This window comes from Rhipicephalus microplus, chromosome 3 (genome assembly GCF_043290135.1).
Source record: "Rhipicephalus microplus isolate Deutch F79 chromosome 3, USDA_Rmic, whole genome shotgun sequence".
In the NCBI taxonomy this organism is placed as follows: Eukaryota; Metazoa; Arthropoda; class Arachnida; order Ixodida; family Ixodidae; genus Rhipicephalus; species Rhipicephalus microplus.
In genome coordinates this window covers 93,536,211-93,555,518 of record NC_134702.1, presented here as the reverse complement: position 1 = coordinate 93,555,518, position 19,308 = coordinate 93,536,211, and the positions used below count along the sequence as shown (strand labels likewise).

Here is a 19,308-nt window from a genome sequence, read left to right as displayed (position 1 = left end):
AGGCAGGAAAGTTCAAAAGACCATCACAGACTTTTTTTCAGCAAGGTGTACTAGCCAATGAAGTTCTTGTTGATTATTTTCATCAGCTTTAAGTTGTGTTTGGTTCATACGAATTTGGGCTGATACGAATATTTTACGCACTCCCTTCGAATTCGTATAATCGAGATTCTACTGTATATTGATGCCTTGTGGTGCAGGCTCTTCTCTTCTCACAATATGTATATTGATGCCTATGAGGCATATTTGCAACTTTGGACTTGAAGGGAGCACACCCTTGTCTACCACATCAGTTGGGCTTCCACAGAAGTTGAAAGAGGACGAGAGCATGAGGAAATGGCATCTTAACTTTCCACGTGTAAAGTGTAACTCTTTGGGGGCACCAAAATTTGCATATGAATACCATTTGGCCTCTGCATTGCCTCATGCTTGATAAAAAAAAACTGAAACACCACTCAACCAGTGCTTCATTAACCTAGCTAAAGAAAACACTTTCATGTTCCTATGTCATAGGAATATGCTTATGAATCCTCTCCAACTTTTTCCACAATTTCACTTCAAAGTATTGGAAAACTATTCTAGCAATATTCAAAAAATATTTTATTCGATTCACACTTCAGTATTGGAATTCGCTTCTCATCCAAAATTTTTGCTGTTCTCGCATATATAAAGTTAAAATATATTTTGTCTGAATTGGTATGTAACACATGTGCTTAAAGAATGACATTAGATCTAGCGAAGATATCATTGTCACAAAAAGCTTTCTTACAGTGACGTTTAATTTAATTTTTGTTCTTGCAACAAACTTCACTTTTCATTTTAAAGATAACATAGATAGTAAGGCCAAGATACAGCGGAAATAATTTCCATCCACGTACCCTAGAGGTGTGGGATGGCCTTGCACCTGATGGTGTGTTTGTGCATGCGCTAACGTGCATGAATTTCTCCTCTCGAACGTTTGCACGGCAGATGTTGCTAAAATGCACGCAATTTCTCGTTTCAAGGCATTTTGTGTGTTGCCACATTTGTAAGCATATGTTATGAGATGTGCTTAAGAAAAGAGGGCACGCATCAAGCACTTTATAATGGGCTGTCTTAAGAGGTGAAGATATGATTGTAGTAGGTAGTTTTGGGGTTGCCTATGAAGTAAATGCAAAGGGACAAGAAGCCGGCATTAAGCCGGCTTCTTGAGAAGACATTTCGTATGCAAGTTCACGTAGGTATGTACTAAAAAAATGGACTAGCAGTAGTTTGACAAACTGTTTAATATTGCCCTTGGCTTTTCACAGAGATTATTTTAGAAGGTGTTGGTTAGTGTGCCTCAAAGAACCCAAGTGAAACTTGGTCAGTGGCCATACCTCTCAGTTAAAAAAAACTGCATTGAGGGAAATGAGAACTGCTGAGCTTCTGTGCTTAAAGTTATGTCAATGACATTGCTATTGAATATTTAACGCACTTTGTGCGCCTTTCTTTCTTTTTTTTTTTCGCAATGTGCTCATGTTTTTTGATAAAAGACTTCTTGATAAAAAAAGAGGTCTTCCTTGTTGTTCCCATCGTTACGTGTGCAGAAGTTATGGGGTGGTCGTAGCAAGGACGGCATCTGCTGTGGCACTCCACAGACGTCGACGCTTGAGAGCAGCCTGAGCAAGTACCAGTCCAAGTGTCGTCAGCTGCAGGACGCCCTGGATCGGAGCCGCTCCGAGGCCATGAGCCTGCGCCAACAGTGTGAGCAGTCACGCCTTGGCTTTAAAGGAGTCATTAAACCCTCGTGTTTAGGGAAGAAGCCTACTGAGGAAAGAAAACCCCGCTGTTAAAATGCTCAGCCAGATTGTGTAGCCGTGCGTGGCAAGGAGAGCTGAAGGGGCACTAATGAGCAAAACGATTTTTCACGTAATTGAAAGTGCAATTTAAAAATCCCCAGGACACCACTTTTACCACATGAGACGATGCTTAGTAAGCAAGAATATATCAGAAAAGAAATCGACAAACCATAATCTCGGTCTTATCTGTGAGTGGAGTTACCCTTTTCATTTCTAAAGTCATTAATTAGTATGTCTGCTTGATTAGGAATTTTTCTAGCTGGTGAGAATTCTGTGAGACGTATCTTTGTAAAGTACACTCAAACCTCGAGATAATGAACACAGATATAATGAGCTATTGGTTATAACGAAGTAACTTAAAAATAGTCTTGCAATAGATATAGCAATAGGAGTAAACCTTTATAACAATTTTTTGGATATAATAAACTTATTTTCATGTAAGATGCAACTTTATTATAATGAGGTTTGAGTATGCTTGGGTCTGTTCTACTTTTGGTAACTGTACCTCGGAAAATGGCTGGCACACTTCTCTGAAGCAATGCTGACCATCTCTTATTGCTGTTTCTTTTCGATGCTTGTTCGTGCAGTAAACCACGCACTAGCGGCAGCCGAGTCTCGCCGCAACCACCCCCAGGGCTCCGAGACGGCTGCAGTTCCGACTTCTCCCAAGAGCCGTGCTCTGCTCACTGCGCTGACTCTCTCTCCCAGCGTCAGTGGAGCTGCACGTACAGGTACATAGCACTCTTTATGGATTTATTGATTGATTGGTTGAGTTCATGCATTTATTTATGCATGGTTAAAAGTGCAAAAATACACGGACAAAAGAAGAGACCAGACATTGTTAGCACTTATGTCGTCAGGTATCTCCCTTTGTCAGTGTATTTTTGCACTGTGTTTTGTCCGTGTCTGTGAACTTGTGTCAATCGTTCCTAGAAGCTTTCATATACGAGAGCTCATGTTTGGATTTTATCATTAGTACATAGATGCTTACCTGGTTGTGTCCATGACTGCAGTGTCATGGTGAGGTATCATTAGATGATCTGTGGCTGTAACTCACTAGCCTGCCACGTTGCATATGCATTGCCTTCTCGCATGTCCCAGGGGTGGCCAAGGCCCAGGTGACTCAAGAGGACGTCGGTGGGGAGGGCAGTGTGCTTCCGCCGCCGTCTCTGCGCATGCACCACAATATCCCCCACCGGTTCCAGGTAGTGCTCTGCATGCGCCCCACCAAGTGCGCCGCCTGCCTCGATGCCATCCACTTTGGCCGCTACGCGTCTCGGTGCCAAGGTACGTGCAAAGGCTGAGGTGTACCGACTCGTGAAGCCTCGTACTAAAATTGTCGGCGGAAAGCCTGGTGTCGCAGTTGCCCAGAAACTGCAAGACTGAATGGAAGTAGTGCGGAATCTCATTGATACTTCGGCAAATCTAAGTGCTCAAGACCGTGTCGCCTGTTACGACTTGTCTCAGCAGTACAGTAAACTGCTTACTAGTAATTCCTTGTTAGGTGAAAAAAGGTAATTGAATTACAGTGGCTGTTATAGAGTACAAAGAAATGGACTAGCCGATTCTTTTTAATTGACTAATTTTGAGCAGTTACATGTGGTTCATTATCTACAACTATGTGTTCTGGTCAGATGAAACTGATATCTGAGCTCCTGTTATGCTCATTATTTTTATTACAATATAAGTTAACATGGCCTACCATAATTATTTGCCTTGTAAAGCAATTTGTGATGACTCTATTCTTTTTCTCAATTTATCAAGCATGGCAACTGCACTTCTTGGAAATAGTGATTAAATATTCTTGGATTTCAGTTTTTTAATAGAGGCTTTGCAAGAGTGTAAATCATGGTTGCCTCATTCACTTCATGTTGTGTTGGAAAGGGCACAATACAGTAGACTCTCGTTAAATGGAACCTGAAGGAACCAGGAAAATGTGTCCCGTTTACAGAAGTTCTGCTTACCCAGAGATCAATAAGGGCGGATAATTCAAGTATGAAACTGATCGTGCATTAGGCAGTTGTTTCATTTTTAGGCAGCAGTTTTGTTCAACAGATTTCCGTTTGCTGATAGTCTGCTCTACTTCACATCATGATACCCGCAATGTATCATACACGTTAGGGTGTTTGGTAGGCGTGTGCAAACAGTGAATTTTAGGTTCAAAGCGAATAGTGACTTTGGCCAAATACCTTCGAATATGATGTATAAAGGAAAATGGGCATATTTATCATGACCCAACCTGAAAAATATTTTTTTTTAAACAAGGCCTCTATGCAAGAGCTTTCTTAATGTTTTTCCATTCAAAAGAAGTCAAAACACTTCGAGAAGTTGCAAAATTTGACTCTCAGTGGGATGCAAGTGATAACTTGTAAAATATATTACATTGTTCATTACAGTTAGAGTGTATAAGCTGCCGAAACAAGCTTTTAAGTTTAAAAAATGATCAGTCGATTTGAGGGTATGTTATTTCATTCTTTCTTCTCGTCCCGACGAAAGCACTTGAAGCGAAGCTGGAAGAGATGGCATGGGGAAAAAAAATACGTCACATGCGCGTTGTCACCTTGAGCACTCTTTCTTTTTTTTCTTTAAATACGCGGTTTTTCAGTGCGATCGCGCATGTACGCGTGGTCATGTCGCAGCCACCCGCAGCGGCCCTAGTAACAACCGAGCGCCCCATGCTCAAATCAATGGCTGTCATGAGCAATTTTTGACATTGGGGCGTCATTTGCCGAGAGAGGAGAGCAATTTTTATTTGACTGAGAATTTATTGTGAATTCCAAGTCGCATGCTGTGTTATAATATTCAGCTCGCGTGTTCTCGGTAGCCGCGACTACAGACCGGTAGCGTTTGCTTACCATGCTCAATAAAAGTATAGCAGGGCCCTTTTAAACTTGAAGTGGGGCTTCGCGGCAGAGAAAGTTTTTTTTATTAATAAGTGCTTTCACGGCTCGGCACTGTTGTAATGCAGTGAAACCACCTTTACAGGTAGTTACATGCGGTTTAGTATACATCTATTTGTTCATGATTCAGGCATTTGATTCAGTAGTAATATCAGCAGTCATGCAGACACTGTGCCACCAGGGCATCGATGAAGCATATATAAACATCCTGGAAGAAATCTACAGGGGATCAACTGCTACCATAGTAATTCAAAAAGAAAGCAACAGAATACCAATCGGCAAGGGTGTAAGGCAGGGGGACACACTCTCCCCAATGCTGTTTACCGAGCGCTTACAGGAGGTTTTCAGAAGTCTATAATGGGAACAGTTAGGGATAAGAGTTAATGGAGAGTACCTTAGTAACCTGCGCTTTGCCAATGACACTGAATTGCTGAGTAACTCAGGGGACGAATTGCAACTCATGGTTACGGAGTTAGACAAGGAGAGCAGAAAGGTGGTCTTAAAATTAATCTGCAGAAAACTAAAGTAATTTACAACAACCTCGGAAGAGATCAGCGCTTCGAGATAGGTATTAGTCCTCTTCAAGTTGTAAAAGATTATGTCTACTTAGGGCAGGTAATAACCGCGGAGCCAGACCACGAGACTGAAGTAACTAGAAGAATAAGAATGGGGTGGAGCACATTTGGCAAGCACTCTCAAATTATGACAGGTAGATTGCCGCTATCCCTCAAGAGGAAGGTATATAACAGCTGTATCTTGCCGGTACTTAGCTACGGAGCGGAAACCTGGAGACTTACAAAGAGGGTTCAGCTTAAATTGAGGACGACGCAGCGAGCAATAGAAAGAAAAATGGTAGGTGTAACCTTAAGAGACAAGAAGAGAGCAGAGTGGATTAGGGAACAAACGGGGGTTAAGGATATCAGTTGAAATCAAGAAGAGGAAATGGACATGGGCCGGGCATGTAGCGCGTAGACAGGATAACCGCTGGTCATTAAGGGTAACTAACTGGATTCCCAGAGAAGGCAAGCTAGTTAGAGGGAGACAGAAGGTTAGGTGGGCAGATGAGATTAAGAAGTTTGCGGGTATAAATTGGCAGCAGGAAGCACAGGACCGAGTTAACTGGCGGAACATGGGAGAGGCCTGCAGTGGACGTAGTCAGGCTGATGATGATGATCATGATGATGATGATGATTCGTTCATGTTGAATACTTTGAAATATTCGATAATTTGAATTCGAATCGAAGCGAATTTGAATACTCTACTATTTGTTCGAATATTCGAAGCATTCGAATATTCGCACAAGCCTATTGTTTGGGCTTGGGTGGTGGAGTCTATTTATTGCTTTAAACATCTTATTGATGAGAAAGGGAAAGAAGACAACCACACTATTGTAGCACAAAGCCACAAGGAAATCCGTATCGATTTTCTTGTGGCTTTGTGCTGCAGGCGGGTAGTTGTCTTCTTTCTTTTTCTTAACCCTTTCGCCACCTTGCAGGTTTCCGCAGAAGATATTTGCAATCTTATTGATAACTGCAGTCGTGTTGCAAAATGGAGCAGGATAATTGCTAGATAACAGCAGGAACCATCTTTTTACCAGCCTTACACTCGTGCTATTGACGCCGTAGTGCCGTTGTCTTAAGAATGTTATGAACACCTGGGTAATGCAAAAAAATTAATAGCGATTGACCAGATGCTGCTAAAGGGATGATGTTAATCTAGTAGGCGAAGAAAAATGCTCAAATGCGAACTTCTTCAGAGATGTCTGTCGGGAAGAATTCTAGATTGAGAACTGGTACCAACTTCGGTTTTAGAATAGTCCCAACATTTCGGGACCAGTTAGTCCCTTCCTTGGCAGCTGACTACATCTGTCCAGGAAGTGGCATCAATTTTGCTTTCTGGGCAAAGCAGGAGACTTATGTTTTCTCTGAAAGTGATGCGGTAGCATACTCAAATTTTATAGCGCGGCTCTCTTAGTCTACACTATGCTGTTGTCGTCATAACTGTAGTGGTGGAGATAGATTTGCTAAAGGCTTACTCCACGAAGCGACCGGGAAAGAATGCGACAATCTCCACTGCTGTTGCGCACAAAGGCACTATGCAGTTGGGTTTGCTCACTCTCCGACACCATGGAGAGATGGCACTCGAGGCAAGGTCGTCAACAAACACGGGTTAGTTTACCCAAGATACAAGGCAGTGCGACAATCACAAACTTGCGGGTTGGCAGGGAACTCTGCAAGGTCGACCGAGTGTACGCTTGCCAGCAGGCGCTAGGGCTGTCACACAAAGGGTGGGAGGTGAGGTTGCGTACGAGAAGCCGCCTGCTAAAGCAGTGCATCAACATCTCGTGCAAGTCTGTGTGAATCTGCCCGGCGTTGGGCCAGCGCTGGGCGAAGGCAAGCCACTGTGGGAGGGACTGTCACGGGCGGCCAATGAGGATCGGCGGAGCGCTGTGACGTGTGCTAGCGTGACGTAAGGGGAGGCGGGTTGTCCGGGCAAGTTCGGGCACGCGTCTCATGGGGGAAAACCAACGCACGGCTCGCAGCACACAAAAGGGCTTGGCAGTGGCGAAACCACGGTGGCCATGTTCCCGCTGCTCAAGCAAGCTGGGGGAAGGAGGCGCCAAAGGAGAGGGCACGCTCGATTCTCACATAGTAGTACTTGATAGTAGTAGTAGTAGTCATGCTAGTCATGTGATCAGAGGATTGTGTGAATAAAGTGAAATGACTGGTGATGGTGATCATAGTGCACGTGATATCTCACTAGCCAATCACACACACCCGTGCACTTAAAGCCTCACTCTCTGATGGCTTTTGGAGCGTATTGACCGTATTTATTTGATACTACTGCTTTTCCTTTTTTCCCACTGCAGAGTGTGGTGCAGTGTGCCACCCGAAGTGTTCCACGTCTGTGCCTAGCACGTGTGGAGTTCCCGCCGAGTACGTGCGCAAATTCTCGGACACCGTGGCGACCGAGCACTCGTCCTTAAGCACAACTGCTCCACCGACCCCCGGCCCACACGTGAAGTTCGCGCCAGACGTGTGTGAGGTGACCTTTGACAGCTCGCAGCCCCGCGGCTGGGTCAAAGTGCTCAGGTGATAAACGTTCCCATCTCCACAGCTATTGATCATCAGCCTCCACTGCATCATCATCACCACTTTCTGCACACCTGCGCTGCCACATTTCCAGCCTTACTCTGATGATACCTGCAACTGCGCATGCTGCTCGCTCGTTTTCACACTCCATGCTCATTTCACTGCTGTATGGCCTCGCTGGTTTTGGTTCTGGACTTTTCCTACGCATCATGTTTGTATGACAGCCTCAGTTTCTGTTCTCACGTATTCTCTGTCCTGGAACTATGCATCGTGTCTGTTTATTTGTACTGTTGAGCCTTACTCACACCGACAACTCGTAGAGGTTGGGCGACCTGGTTGGTCACAAGTGTAACGACCAAAAGAGCTCTCTTGTGACTATGTATTTGTGACTGCCTTGTAGTCATGTGTCCACTCGTGACCAACAATGTCACAAGGTGGCCATTCTGAGCTATTTGTGAAAGTCATTTTGCGATTTCGATGCGTAGAACGTTTGTGAAACACTTAGGTGGTTACTCAACCTCTGAGGGTTGCTGGGAGAGTGAGTCATCAGTATGCCTGATAACGTGGCTTGGTCTCGTGCTTCTGTGAAAAACCTTTACTGTACTTGCATTATGCTCAAGTGGATGCACGTTCTCTGCAAAGCATTTCATTAGGCATTATTAATCGCTTGTGCAAGATCAGTGCAGTATGTACGATCTAATAGTTGCAAGCTTGTTGGCGAAAAGCATGTGTTTACTACTGCTGTGGTCATTCAGTTGCCAGTCCTTATGAGATGCTGGGTACTTACTGATGCATTTACTTTTCCTAATGTGATTTGCAATGCTGATTAGTTTAGCTTTATTTCTATTTTGTATATTTTATTGCTCGCTTTTATTGCCCTTTAATTCGACGCTTGAGTTTGGAGTACTCAAAGATCTATCGTATTTACTCGCATAATCCTCGCACTTTTTTTTTTGCCAGAAAACCGATGCAAGGTGGGGGGTGCGAAAATTATGCGGGGAAAACTTTCTACGAAAACGCAGACAGCGAAAAAGAAAACGAAGTGGCCGCAAATCGGAATTCTCACAAAAGCACCTTACAGCAAGCTTTAAGAAGTACTAATTAGAATTTACCTCAACAATAAAAGCAGAGGTTCAACACAAGGCAAAATTTATTTGAGACACAAAAAGTGGAAGCAAATAGTCGAGAATTAGAATACCATACGCGAAGCTTGTGGGCGTTGTGGTAGCGGTCGGCGCTCAACAGGAGCCCTCAAAAAGTAAGAGTAGGACGTCAGTATTAAGCTGATGGCTATTTAACAGAATCGTCCGCAGTTCCCTTCTGAAGAAATAAAGTTTACCATCAATCCCAGTTTTAGGCACACGGCAGACCTAATGCGTCTTGGTAGCTTTCAGCTGCCGTCACCAGTAGCGAACACAAAACTCGTAGGCTCCGAAGAGCCTACCGGCGGCCCTGTTGCCGTTGGTTAGCGCATGATCTATCACTTGCAACTTGAAGCAGCCATGTGGCTTCAGTATCGCCCCCATAACGTGCCAAGATTACCGACACAACACACAAAACACGCCGCAATGCGCACTGACCACTTCGGCTTGGCTTGGATTGGATTGGATTTCCGTGCAATAGTACGCTTGATGCTTAAGAGATGGCACCAGATGGTGCGCACTATCATCATCAATGGCTGGAACGAGCAGACAACATTATTGCGGCAGTTTTCGGGGGTGCGATAATTTCTCGAGGAAAAAAAAAATCGTATTTTTTCTTGGGCGATGTTGGGGGTGCGAGAATTATGCGAGTGCGAGGATTACGCGAGTAAGTACGGTATAACCGAATGTGTGTTATGTGAGCTCTAAGTTGAGTTCAATTCAGATCGTTATTTTTTATAGTACCTTATTATATATTGACTAAGTAAGATAGCCAGTTGTTCAAACTGCAGGCCACAACCACACTTGAGGATTTTTTGTTTTAAAATATGTGTCAGCTGTTTAGCATTGTATTGCAGGAGTGATTGCATAGCTGTACTTTTTGTTATAATTACTGTTATCTATTGGTTACAAGCGATGTTGCTTTAACTTAGCTGTACTTTTTGTTATAATTACTGTTATCTATTGGTTACAAGCGATGTTGCTTTGACTTACTTGTGTGATAATAAAGTAGTCCATCTTTTTGTTAGCAAACATCAAATTGATGTAGTTGGCTGCTTGTTTGTTGTAACGTTTTGGTTATATGCTATATTCTCACCGTATAAAGCCACATATGTGTTGCTTTGTCTTGTGAGAACATGTTATGTATAAAATTATAAATGTGGGAAGAACACTCCAAAGATCAGATATCAAGGAACAAGTTGGTGTTAACAGTTGGGGCACTGCAGACAATGTCTTTGGGGCAAAGAAAACTGTTGCTGTTCAGATCTGTGTTTAGTAGACATCGCTTTGGTTTAAAACTGAGTTAGTGTTTGTTTTTGTCTGAGTGCCCACACATGACCCATTGTTTGAGTCAGTAATGGGGTTATGCATGAGTGCATACAGACCCGTTGGTAGTTTGACTTGATGTGCTAAATTTTAGTTCACATATGCATGCGTGCATGCATACATGCCATGTGTGCGTGTTAACTTAATAACCACGTGCATTAAGCGTGTGGGTTTTCACAAGGTTACACAGGCTTAAATCCAACATTTTGTTGAGCGTTCATTAAGTTAGTGATATAACAGTGACATAGTACCATACAAATCTTGTGTTATGCAGAAAGAAAGCAAGTTAGTGTACCTTTGCTTTATTATGTAGTCCTGCAGTTGTTTGTTATCTTCTAAGGTTATGGGCCCCATGGTTAGAACATCTTTGGTCTTTTCTCGGATATTGCAAAGTGAACTCGTCAGTTTATTTTCGGTCGTGTAGAATGAAAAAAAGTAAGAGCGGTTCGTATGAACTTGCGTAAAGGTTGGCATAGCAAAGCACGGACTTCTCGCCACGCATATTTCCCATTCACAGGTATGTCTAGCTTAGACACTCGATGACAGTCTCTGGACGCGATTGGGTGAAGCCAAGCTGTGCACTATAAAGCAAAGGTTGTGCAAGATGTCTCAGTTGGCCGGAATAGCTTAGCTACTGTGCGCGGCTTGGCCAGGTGGTGCATTATCTGGTCGCTAGACGACGTCCTGCTTGCTTCCTCTGTCTTTTTTTCCCCTCTCTCTTGTATTGATGTTTTCTCTGTCTGTCTTTCTGCCTTTCTTTCCTTCTATTTCTCTCCTTATTTTTTCTGTGCTAGGTTTTGCTCTCTCCCCTTCTTTCCATCCTCCTCACCATGATATTTTTTCTCCTCGCGCTCACTTCCATTCCTACCTCCTTGCTACACTATACTGTACAAGGCTATGCTATCGTCTGCTGGCGTGCCTGAATGGCCGAGTGATTAGGACGCTTGCCTTTGGATTGAAAGTATGCGGATTCAAGTCACGTATCGTGAACCATTTCTTTTTTGCGGCGCAAATTTTTCTGTTTTTTTTACATTTGGCTCTCCGTTTATCTCTCTGTTTCTCTCTCTCTTATCAGTCTCTCACCCATCAGGGTTATTACGGGCCATGCTGTTGCGGTGAGTAGTATAAGTTGCCCAAATTCTCTGGCGCATGCCCGTTCATTATGAATATAGTTTCTGGGCACAGTCGCATACTCTATGCTGAGATGAAACGTCTTTGCTGTTTAAGGAAAAAAAATTACCGCTCTGGGCATGCTCCGGGTAACAATTCTCGTCTTTCATATAGACCCATTCCATGTTTGTAAACAAAGGTAGGCGGACGTCGGCATTATAAGTAATATTGTAGCGCCGTCCACACGTATTTTCCGCTCACATTTTTTGGCAAGAAAGCCCAACTCTATGCCCTGCACCATGCTGTTGTCAGATAAGAAGGAGACGTGGCGCCCAAAGGCGCTTTGTCTCAGAGTCTCGCGTAACTCATCAATCTATAATCATCCATACGTCTGTCCCGACACGTCCTCGCCCCAGGGTCGTGTGCGGGGGAAGTTTTGTTTAGGGCAGACGGCCATACCCTGGCAAGGGGGCTGCCACTTGGCGCCAGGCGCCAAACACATGCAGCCTGCTTTCCCTCATACAAGCCAGGGAGACCCAACATAGGGTTGGGTCTTCCTGGCTTGAGTCTCCCTGGTTAAGGTGCGTTAACTTTGATCACAACATGCAAAGCGGACGTACCCTGACAAGGTGGGCTATCGCAGCGCATGGGGCGCGCTGCGGTCGCGGCCCGTCTCCTGACCACTAGGGCCCAGCGAGACTTAACACCATAAGCGCTGAGAGTTGCGATGTGTGCCAACAAACAAAACGGTGTTATAAGACAGGACTCGCCATCACATTCTATGTTTGGCACATTACCGATGAGCCCGCATCGGGGACCAGTTCGCCCGTTTTACGGCTGCCGCCCAATTCTTGCGATGGTCCTTGTCAAGGGGAAACCGATAAAAACTTAAGCTGCCTTTCTTATGCCTTTCAGTGCATTGAACCGCGACACAGCTCGCCGGCATACCGTTTTGTTTTTGTTTTGTTTTTTCCGTTGCTTGACTGAGAAACACCACAGGCACCATCGATAACCCAGCAGAAACTGCGGTAGGCAGAGCGTCTTTTCCCTAGCAAGCAAAACCAAACGCCCGACGACAGCGCCACCGCATTTTCGTGACGTACCATGTCCGGTAAAATTTGTCTATAAGATGTCTCTTATAAGCAATAAGCAAGGTGCCCGATATGCATTTTCATGTCGACCCATATTTTCATGTAGGGACACTGGTGTCTCTTATACCCATTTGTCTGTTATATCAGTGCCTCTTATAAAGAGGTTCGACTGTATTTGAATGGAAAATCGCCACCGTAGCATGTATACAAAGTCTGGGGATCACGCTTCAATTTTCGGATGCCTACCCTCTGTGCAGCAAAAAACTACCCTTGGTGGCAAGTTTATCTGCAGTCACTAATGTAAACGAGACTGAGCAAACCCAGATAAAGAAAAAAGTGCTTTGAGAACAGTGCATGTCAAGACCACTTCACGGCTTGCCAACTTTGTTTCAATGCACTCATCAAAGTGAAGAATGGTTGGGCATGCCTTGTAGCAAAACACACACAACATTAAAAAAAAATATTTATTGCCGTTTTTTTTCTGGGAACAGAGCCTCCAATCGAATGTTGCAGCCTGTTGTAGTTCCTGTACAGCTACCTGCGATATCAGAAGAGTTATGCACTAACAGAGCAAAAATTCACATTTGCAGTGTACCTCATGTCTTGTGAACTTCTGCTTCCGAGTGTACATGACCAATTGGTTGGGTTTAATGTCCCAAAACCATGATATGATTATGAGGGGACTCCATAGTGGAGGGCTCTGGACATTTCGTTACTATGGGTTCCTTCAACGTGCACCAAAATGCAAGCACATGGGCCTCAAGAATTTCCACCTCCATCGAAAATGCAGCCGCCATGACTGGGATTTCCATGTGCACATCAGTGACTTGGCGGGAGGTTGCTGGTTTATCACTGATACTGGAAGGGTTTATAAATCATGGTACAGTTTAAGAGTATAACGATGTTAACAGCATTGTTAACCTTCACTACAGCCGATAGTAATGGGCTAAATACTACTTGCTGAACCGTCACATGGATAGACTACTTCATTGTTGGCCAGCTATACTCCCCAGTCTGGGTAAACTGATGTGCGCTAATGCAGATAAACGACAACAGAAAAGAAGAGACAGGGACAATTGCAAACTTTCAACTACCCATTTCACCCACCAGTTTACCCAGAATTATGAACCAACTCGCCCAGCTACGAGTTTTACTATACTCCCCGTGTTGTCCCCATATGGAAAATGGGAAAATGCAAGCATGTATGCAACACTTCTGTTACAAATTGCTCAAGGTATCTTACGTGCAAAGTGATCAACAGCTGAAGGAACGGAAAGGTTTCGGTCGGAATACTTTTTCAGTTGAACAACTGATACGCCTTGAGCCCCACATGTAAAACGTAGCAAAGGAGTATCCCGACCCTTTCACAGACCTGAATTGTAACTTAGTGAGTGGCAAAAGCTCTTGATAGTGAAGAGCCTTTAGCCGTGGTCAGTTTGCTGGCATAGAATTCGTTTGCAAAACCATGACGAACAAACGATCAGTTGCCAGCCACTTTACGTACAAAAGAACTAGTGTCATGTGCGTGCAGTGATGGTGGTGGCGGCAGTATGTAATAAGGGAGGGATGCAGAAGATACTTTGGACTAAATAAACAGTGCGCTATGGTGCCATAATCGCATTCAGAACGAATTCACAGGGTGACGAAAATAGTAGCTTTTGCATTGCTTTTATGTATAAGAAGTGCAGTATTTAAGTATTCATCGAGAAAATGAAAATGTATCGATGTAACAGACATTTGCTTATTGCTGTCCTGGCACTTTTGATAATTCAGCATTCAGTTGATTTGGACATTTCTTCTGGTCCCGTAAACTCCTAATTAACTAGTTTTCAATGTGTTTACACTTTGAATATGTCTTTTCATCTGTGAAGAGCAATGCCGAGAGGTTTTCGAGAATTCTAACTTGAATTTTTGCGAAAAATTAGTCAAAACAGGCATTTTGTTCATTTTTTGTCCTTTCTATTTGTGTGAAGTACGTTCATAATCTATATTTAGAGTTTGCGTCAGATCGCTGTTGTTGCTATGTTAGTGACTTTGGTTGCACATAGTGACTTTACTTTTAGACATTTTGCTGCATTCACTGAATCAGAAGAGCTTAGGCAACATTAGTGGCACTAGAAAGCATCTAGTAATTCTTGATTGCATTTAGTAATTTAACTTTATATGCAGATGAATAATAGTCAAATGATTTATATGCAGTCCTCTTAATATTTATGTTATAGCTAAGGCATTGTTTTTGAGTGTCAGTAAAGCCAAATAATTTACCATATTTAGTCAAACGTAACGCAAGTTTTTTTCCTGATTTTTGCTACCTAAAGTCGAACAACGTTGCATTACAATCGTATACTAGTATAACGACTTTTTTTCCTCGGGCGCAATAAAAATTCACCCCTTGCGTTGCAATTGTAGTCGCACTACAATCGAGTAAATCAAGCTACCTTCGCATTTACATGAATAGCGAGCGTCAATGTCTCCCTTCCTTCGCTGTGAACCTGAATGCAGAAGCAGTGGAGGCAAGCAGACCTGGCACAAGAGCTATCTGGTGCTCTACCGTGGCATCCTGTACATGCTGGACCAGGCAGTCGAGCCCACCAAGCCAGCTAGTGACAGCACGGACCGAGCGGCAGACATAGAAGATCGTTACGGAGAGAGACTTGAGTCCGCGTGTCACGAGCGGGTGCAAATGTCCCCGTCGGATGGTGAGGTTCTGGTGAGCAGTGCCGTGCCTGCCTCCGAGCTGATGGGCACCGCCAGGTCCGACATCCCGTTCACTTTCAAGGTGGAGCTTAAGCCACACACCACATGCTGGCCACCCAAGTTAGTATGCTCGGCAACATCTGTTGCTGTGTTCCGAGTGCAACCAGAGGAATCCAGCCGATAATATGGTCAAGGAATGCATAGGGGACAATAATTGTTATCTTTAGGTGTAGTGCAGTGATTAGGATGTAAATTGAGATGGATTAAAGAGGATGAAAAACAACCTTATTTTTCAGTGGGATCTGAACCCATAACCTTTGAACTACCGTATTTACTCGAGTAATGAATGCACTCGCATGATAAACGCACCCCTACATTCATCCGCTGCAGTCCCGCTAACAGACACATGGTGCCTCCTTGCCATTTGGATCATTGTTTTGTTTTTTGTTTTTATTAGTATCATGCCGAGCCCCCTCTTGGCTGCCTTCGCCTGCTTCCGCGCGCTGTGTTGTTCTTCTTTCTAGCTGCGCTGTCACGCGCTAACCCTAAATCGCACCCCACACACCGCTACATCTTGCCACTCTCCCCAACCAGCCCAAACTCCCCCTTCCCCGCCCACGCAACCCCCACCACTCCAGTCCCTATCATGATGATGACGCCGTCACGTAATGCCCTCTCTCGGCCAAGTCCCGATGATGATGATGACGCCGTCACATAACGCCCTCTCTCGGCCACCCTCACAGGTCTCCCCCCCTCAAAATGTGAAGCCACCACTACACATCGCCTGCAGCGTCATGGTAGAGTGTCAGCTGATCTGCGTGTCTCACACCGTGGCGACGACCCGTTTTGGGGTCCACCAGAACAAAGTCATTCTGTCCTACACGTCTCACTGCCCGAAAGGGACCGGAACGCTGGGGTGCAAGCTTCGAGGAGAAGCCCTTGGTGGCATGGCTGAGGGAGTGGCTTTCGAGTGGAACAAGATCACCCTCCTGTATTGTCAGTGGCCGCCTGTGCTGGTCGTAGCGAGTCTTCTGGGCGTGCCACATGTGGTTTTGGTGTGTCCTGGAGAAGTCAAGCACCTCCTGCAGACACTTGGAGACCTCAGTAGCAAATGCACGATATGCTGTCGCAGGAGGCTCCGCGTCGTCTTTGGCCTCAGCCTGTGTCCATGGGGTTCTCAGCTCCCGACCATAACAGAGGAAGGCAGGCGTGTAGCCTGTGACAACGCTTTCAGCCGTGCGCATGGCCAGGGCAATTTCAGGGATGTGCTGGTCCCAGTCTTTGTGGTTGGAACAATAAGCCCTAAGGCACTGCTTGATAATGCCATTGTGGCGCTCCACCATTTGCCCGGCAGGGCGGTACGGAACAGTGTGTCGGTCTTGTATGCCCCAATGCTCAAGGAGGCCCTTCCACAACCTGCTTACAAACGGCTTTCCATTATCACTTGAAATGGAGACAGGTGTGCCATGTCTGCAAAAAACCTGGATCATGCAGGCCACCACACTCTTGCTGTTTGCTGCCCGTAATGGAAAAAGTTCAATGAACTTGGTGAACTTGTCAATCACCACGAGAAGGTACTTGTGGCGTCGAGGCGTCATAGGCAAGGGCCCATTTATGTCCACGCTGAGCTGTTCCATGGGGGCAGTGGCCCATTGACTGCTCATCAGCCCTTCTGGCTTCTGCCGGTGGGCTTTGGTGCGCTGACAAGCCTGGCAGCATCGCACATACTTGGATATGTCCGAGCGCATACCCAGCCACACGAAATTCTGAGAAATGCGTTTGAGGGTCTTAAAAAAGCCGGAGTGGCCGCTAATCGGGTGGTCATGGGACAATCGCAGGACCAAGTTGCAGAGATGGTTTGGTAGCCAAGGTACTTTCCTGTTCCCTCGGTGCTGTACAATCAACCCACTCTCTTCCATCTCGGTCGTCTCCGCCAGGTCTTTGATCAAAGGTTTATCACTGTCAGCGGGCGGACGCTTCCCTCCCTTCATCACAGTTTGTAGTTTTGACAGTATGGGGTCCTGCTCTTGTTCCTGGGCAAGGAGCCCTGCATCATTCAAGACAGTAGTGTCGTCCACTTCAGATGCTACAGCAGCTGCCTCAAAGCTGATTTGTGGGCTGGGCTCTGGAACAGCCATAGGGAACAGCATCTCGTGTAGACTCGGGCTTGGAACTTCCTGGTGCTGAAGGGGAGCTCTGCTCAAGGCGTCGGCTGGCACATTTGCAAGACCCCGCCTGTGCTTGATCCTGCAGTTGAAACCTTGCAGCCGCAAAACCCAACGCTTTACACGTGGTGAGGCCTGGTGTTGGTTGAGGATAGTCCAGCACCGCTCGCACTTTTTCCTTGTCCGGCCTACACTGCCCGGGCGATATTTCATGGCCAAGGAACTTCAGGCATTGACAGCACACGTGCACCTTCTCTGGGTTAATGGTCAGCTGTGCTGAACTTATCCGCTTCAACACCTCCCGAACATGCTCAAGATGATCCTCTAGGGTCTCCGAATACACCAGGACATCATCGAGAAACGCCATGGCAAACTGGTGATTAATTCCCTCCACTAGTCGGTCCATCAGGGTCTGAAACGTGGCAGGACCTCCGGCAACTCCAAAAGGCGTTCTCATGAACTCGAAGGTTCCCCGATGGCAAATGAACGCTGTCTTTGGAATATCCTGCTCTTGAACAGGGATTTGAAAAAAACCCTGTGAAAGATCAAAACTTGAGAACCACCTGGCTTGTCCCAGCTGTGCCAGCAACCAATCAGTCCTCGGCATGGGGTAGACTAGCACCTTAGTGCGTGCATTCAGCTGGCGGTAATCCACAGCCATGCGGTAGCCACCAGACTTCTTCTCAACCAGGACTGGAGCACTGGCATGCTGACTTTGGCTAGGGCGGATGAGGTTCTGTGCCAGCAGGTCTTGAATGCAGTTGTCCATGATGGCCTGCTTCTTGGCATTCACTGGTCGCAGTTTGCATCGAACAGGTGGGTTGTCTCCCGTGTCTATGCGATGCTCTGCCAGGGTTGTGCAGCCCGGAGTTGTAGTGAAGATTTCGCTAAACTCTTCTAAAATGTGTTTCATGCATTGGTCTAGGTCCGACGAGTGGGCGGGAATGATCACATTGCAGGCTGCAGTCGCCTCCGGCACACTGGCACACACACTGGCATCGCCCTCAGCAAAAATTCAGCGCAGACTGTCTCCAAAATCATCCACTGCCTCTGGCTGTTCCTTAACGGCCTTGACAAAGGGCACAATTCTTTGTAGTTCTGTGCCGACAGTCCACCCACCAAGTGACACGTGCAGAGAGATGCCACTCACCGTCAGAAAATCCCTACCAAGGACAACGTCACGGCACAGGTCAGGAACGCACAAAAACTGCTGTCTGCGGCAACCGGCAGCCCACTCGATCTGGCACTTCAGAGACATGGTTGACTGCGACCAGCCTGATGCCAAACGCAGCACGCGTACGTCTGCCTTGGGTTTGCATCCAGAAGCTTGGGCCGCCGCCGCGGCGTGCGGTCCGAAGAAGCTTACACTTGAGCCTGTATCTAGCAGGGCCTTGAACGTCGACGACCCGATACGGACGTCCATAAGGGGCTCTTTGCCACCGGCTGTGGTCGCTATTTGGTGCGCACTGCCGTAGGTGCCCGCCGGGGCAGCACCTACCACCACTGGTTTCCCAGGCACTGTGCTTGCAGGTGACCCGATCGCTGGCACCGGAAGCAAACGGGTGGCCCCATTCGTCGACCCGTGGCACAGTTACGAGATATGTGGCCGAATCCACCACAGCGATGGCACTGCACACGCATTGCTCCGCTCGCGGGCTCCTGCCGCGGCATCGGTCCCGGCTCGTAGGGTGAGAACGGAGGCGCTGTGTCGCACGAGTAATGTCGGTCCCGGCAGTACGACGGGTCTAGCGCAGCTGGATGCAGTGGCCAGTGATAAGTCGGCGGTGCCGGTGGGGCAGCAGCAAACGAAGCGAACGACGCCGTCGCCATAGTGTTCGGCTGCGGCAGTGAGCGATGGTCGGGGGCCTGGCTAGGGCGGAACGCCAGATCTCTGGCTACTTGGTTGCTCGGAAGTGGCGGTGGTCTGTACTGGAGGCGACGCCAAGCCCGCTCCATTAGGCCGTCGGC

The 19,308-nt window shown here is 46.3% G+C and overlaps 1 protein-coding gene across 7 annotated transcripts in view; it reads left to right on the top strand.

Annotated features, from left to right (window-relative positions):
* sti (citron rho-interacting kinase sticky) overlaps window positions 1–19,308 on the top strand; it is a 135,938-nt gene that overhangs the window by 80,525 nt on the left and 36,105 nt on the right. For 5 of the 7 annotated variants that reach the window (XM_075889996.1, XM_075890000.1, XM_075890001.1 and 2 more), the window contains 5 exons: window positions 1,566–1,722; window positions 2,405–2,548; window positions 2,919–3,104; window positions 7,587–7,809; window positions 14,981–15,295. In XM_075889996.1, the coding sequence (XP_075746111.1) occupies window positions 1,566–1,722; window positions 2,405–2,548; window positions 2,919–3,104; window positions 7,587–7,809; window positions 14,981–15,295 (1,025 nt within the window). The remainder of the gene's footprint in view (window positions 1–1,565; window positions 1,723–2,404; window positions 2,549–2,918; window positions 3,105–7,586; window positions 7,810–14,980; window positions 15,296–19,308) is intronic. The other 2 variants (XM_075889999.1, XM_075889997.1) reach the window with 2 other exon arrangements.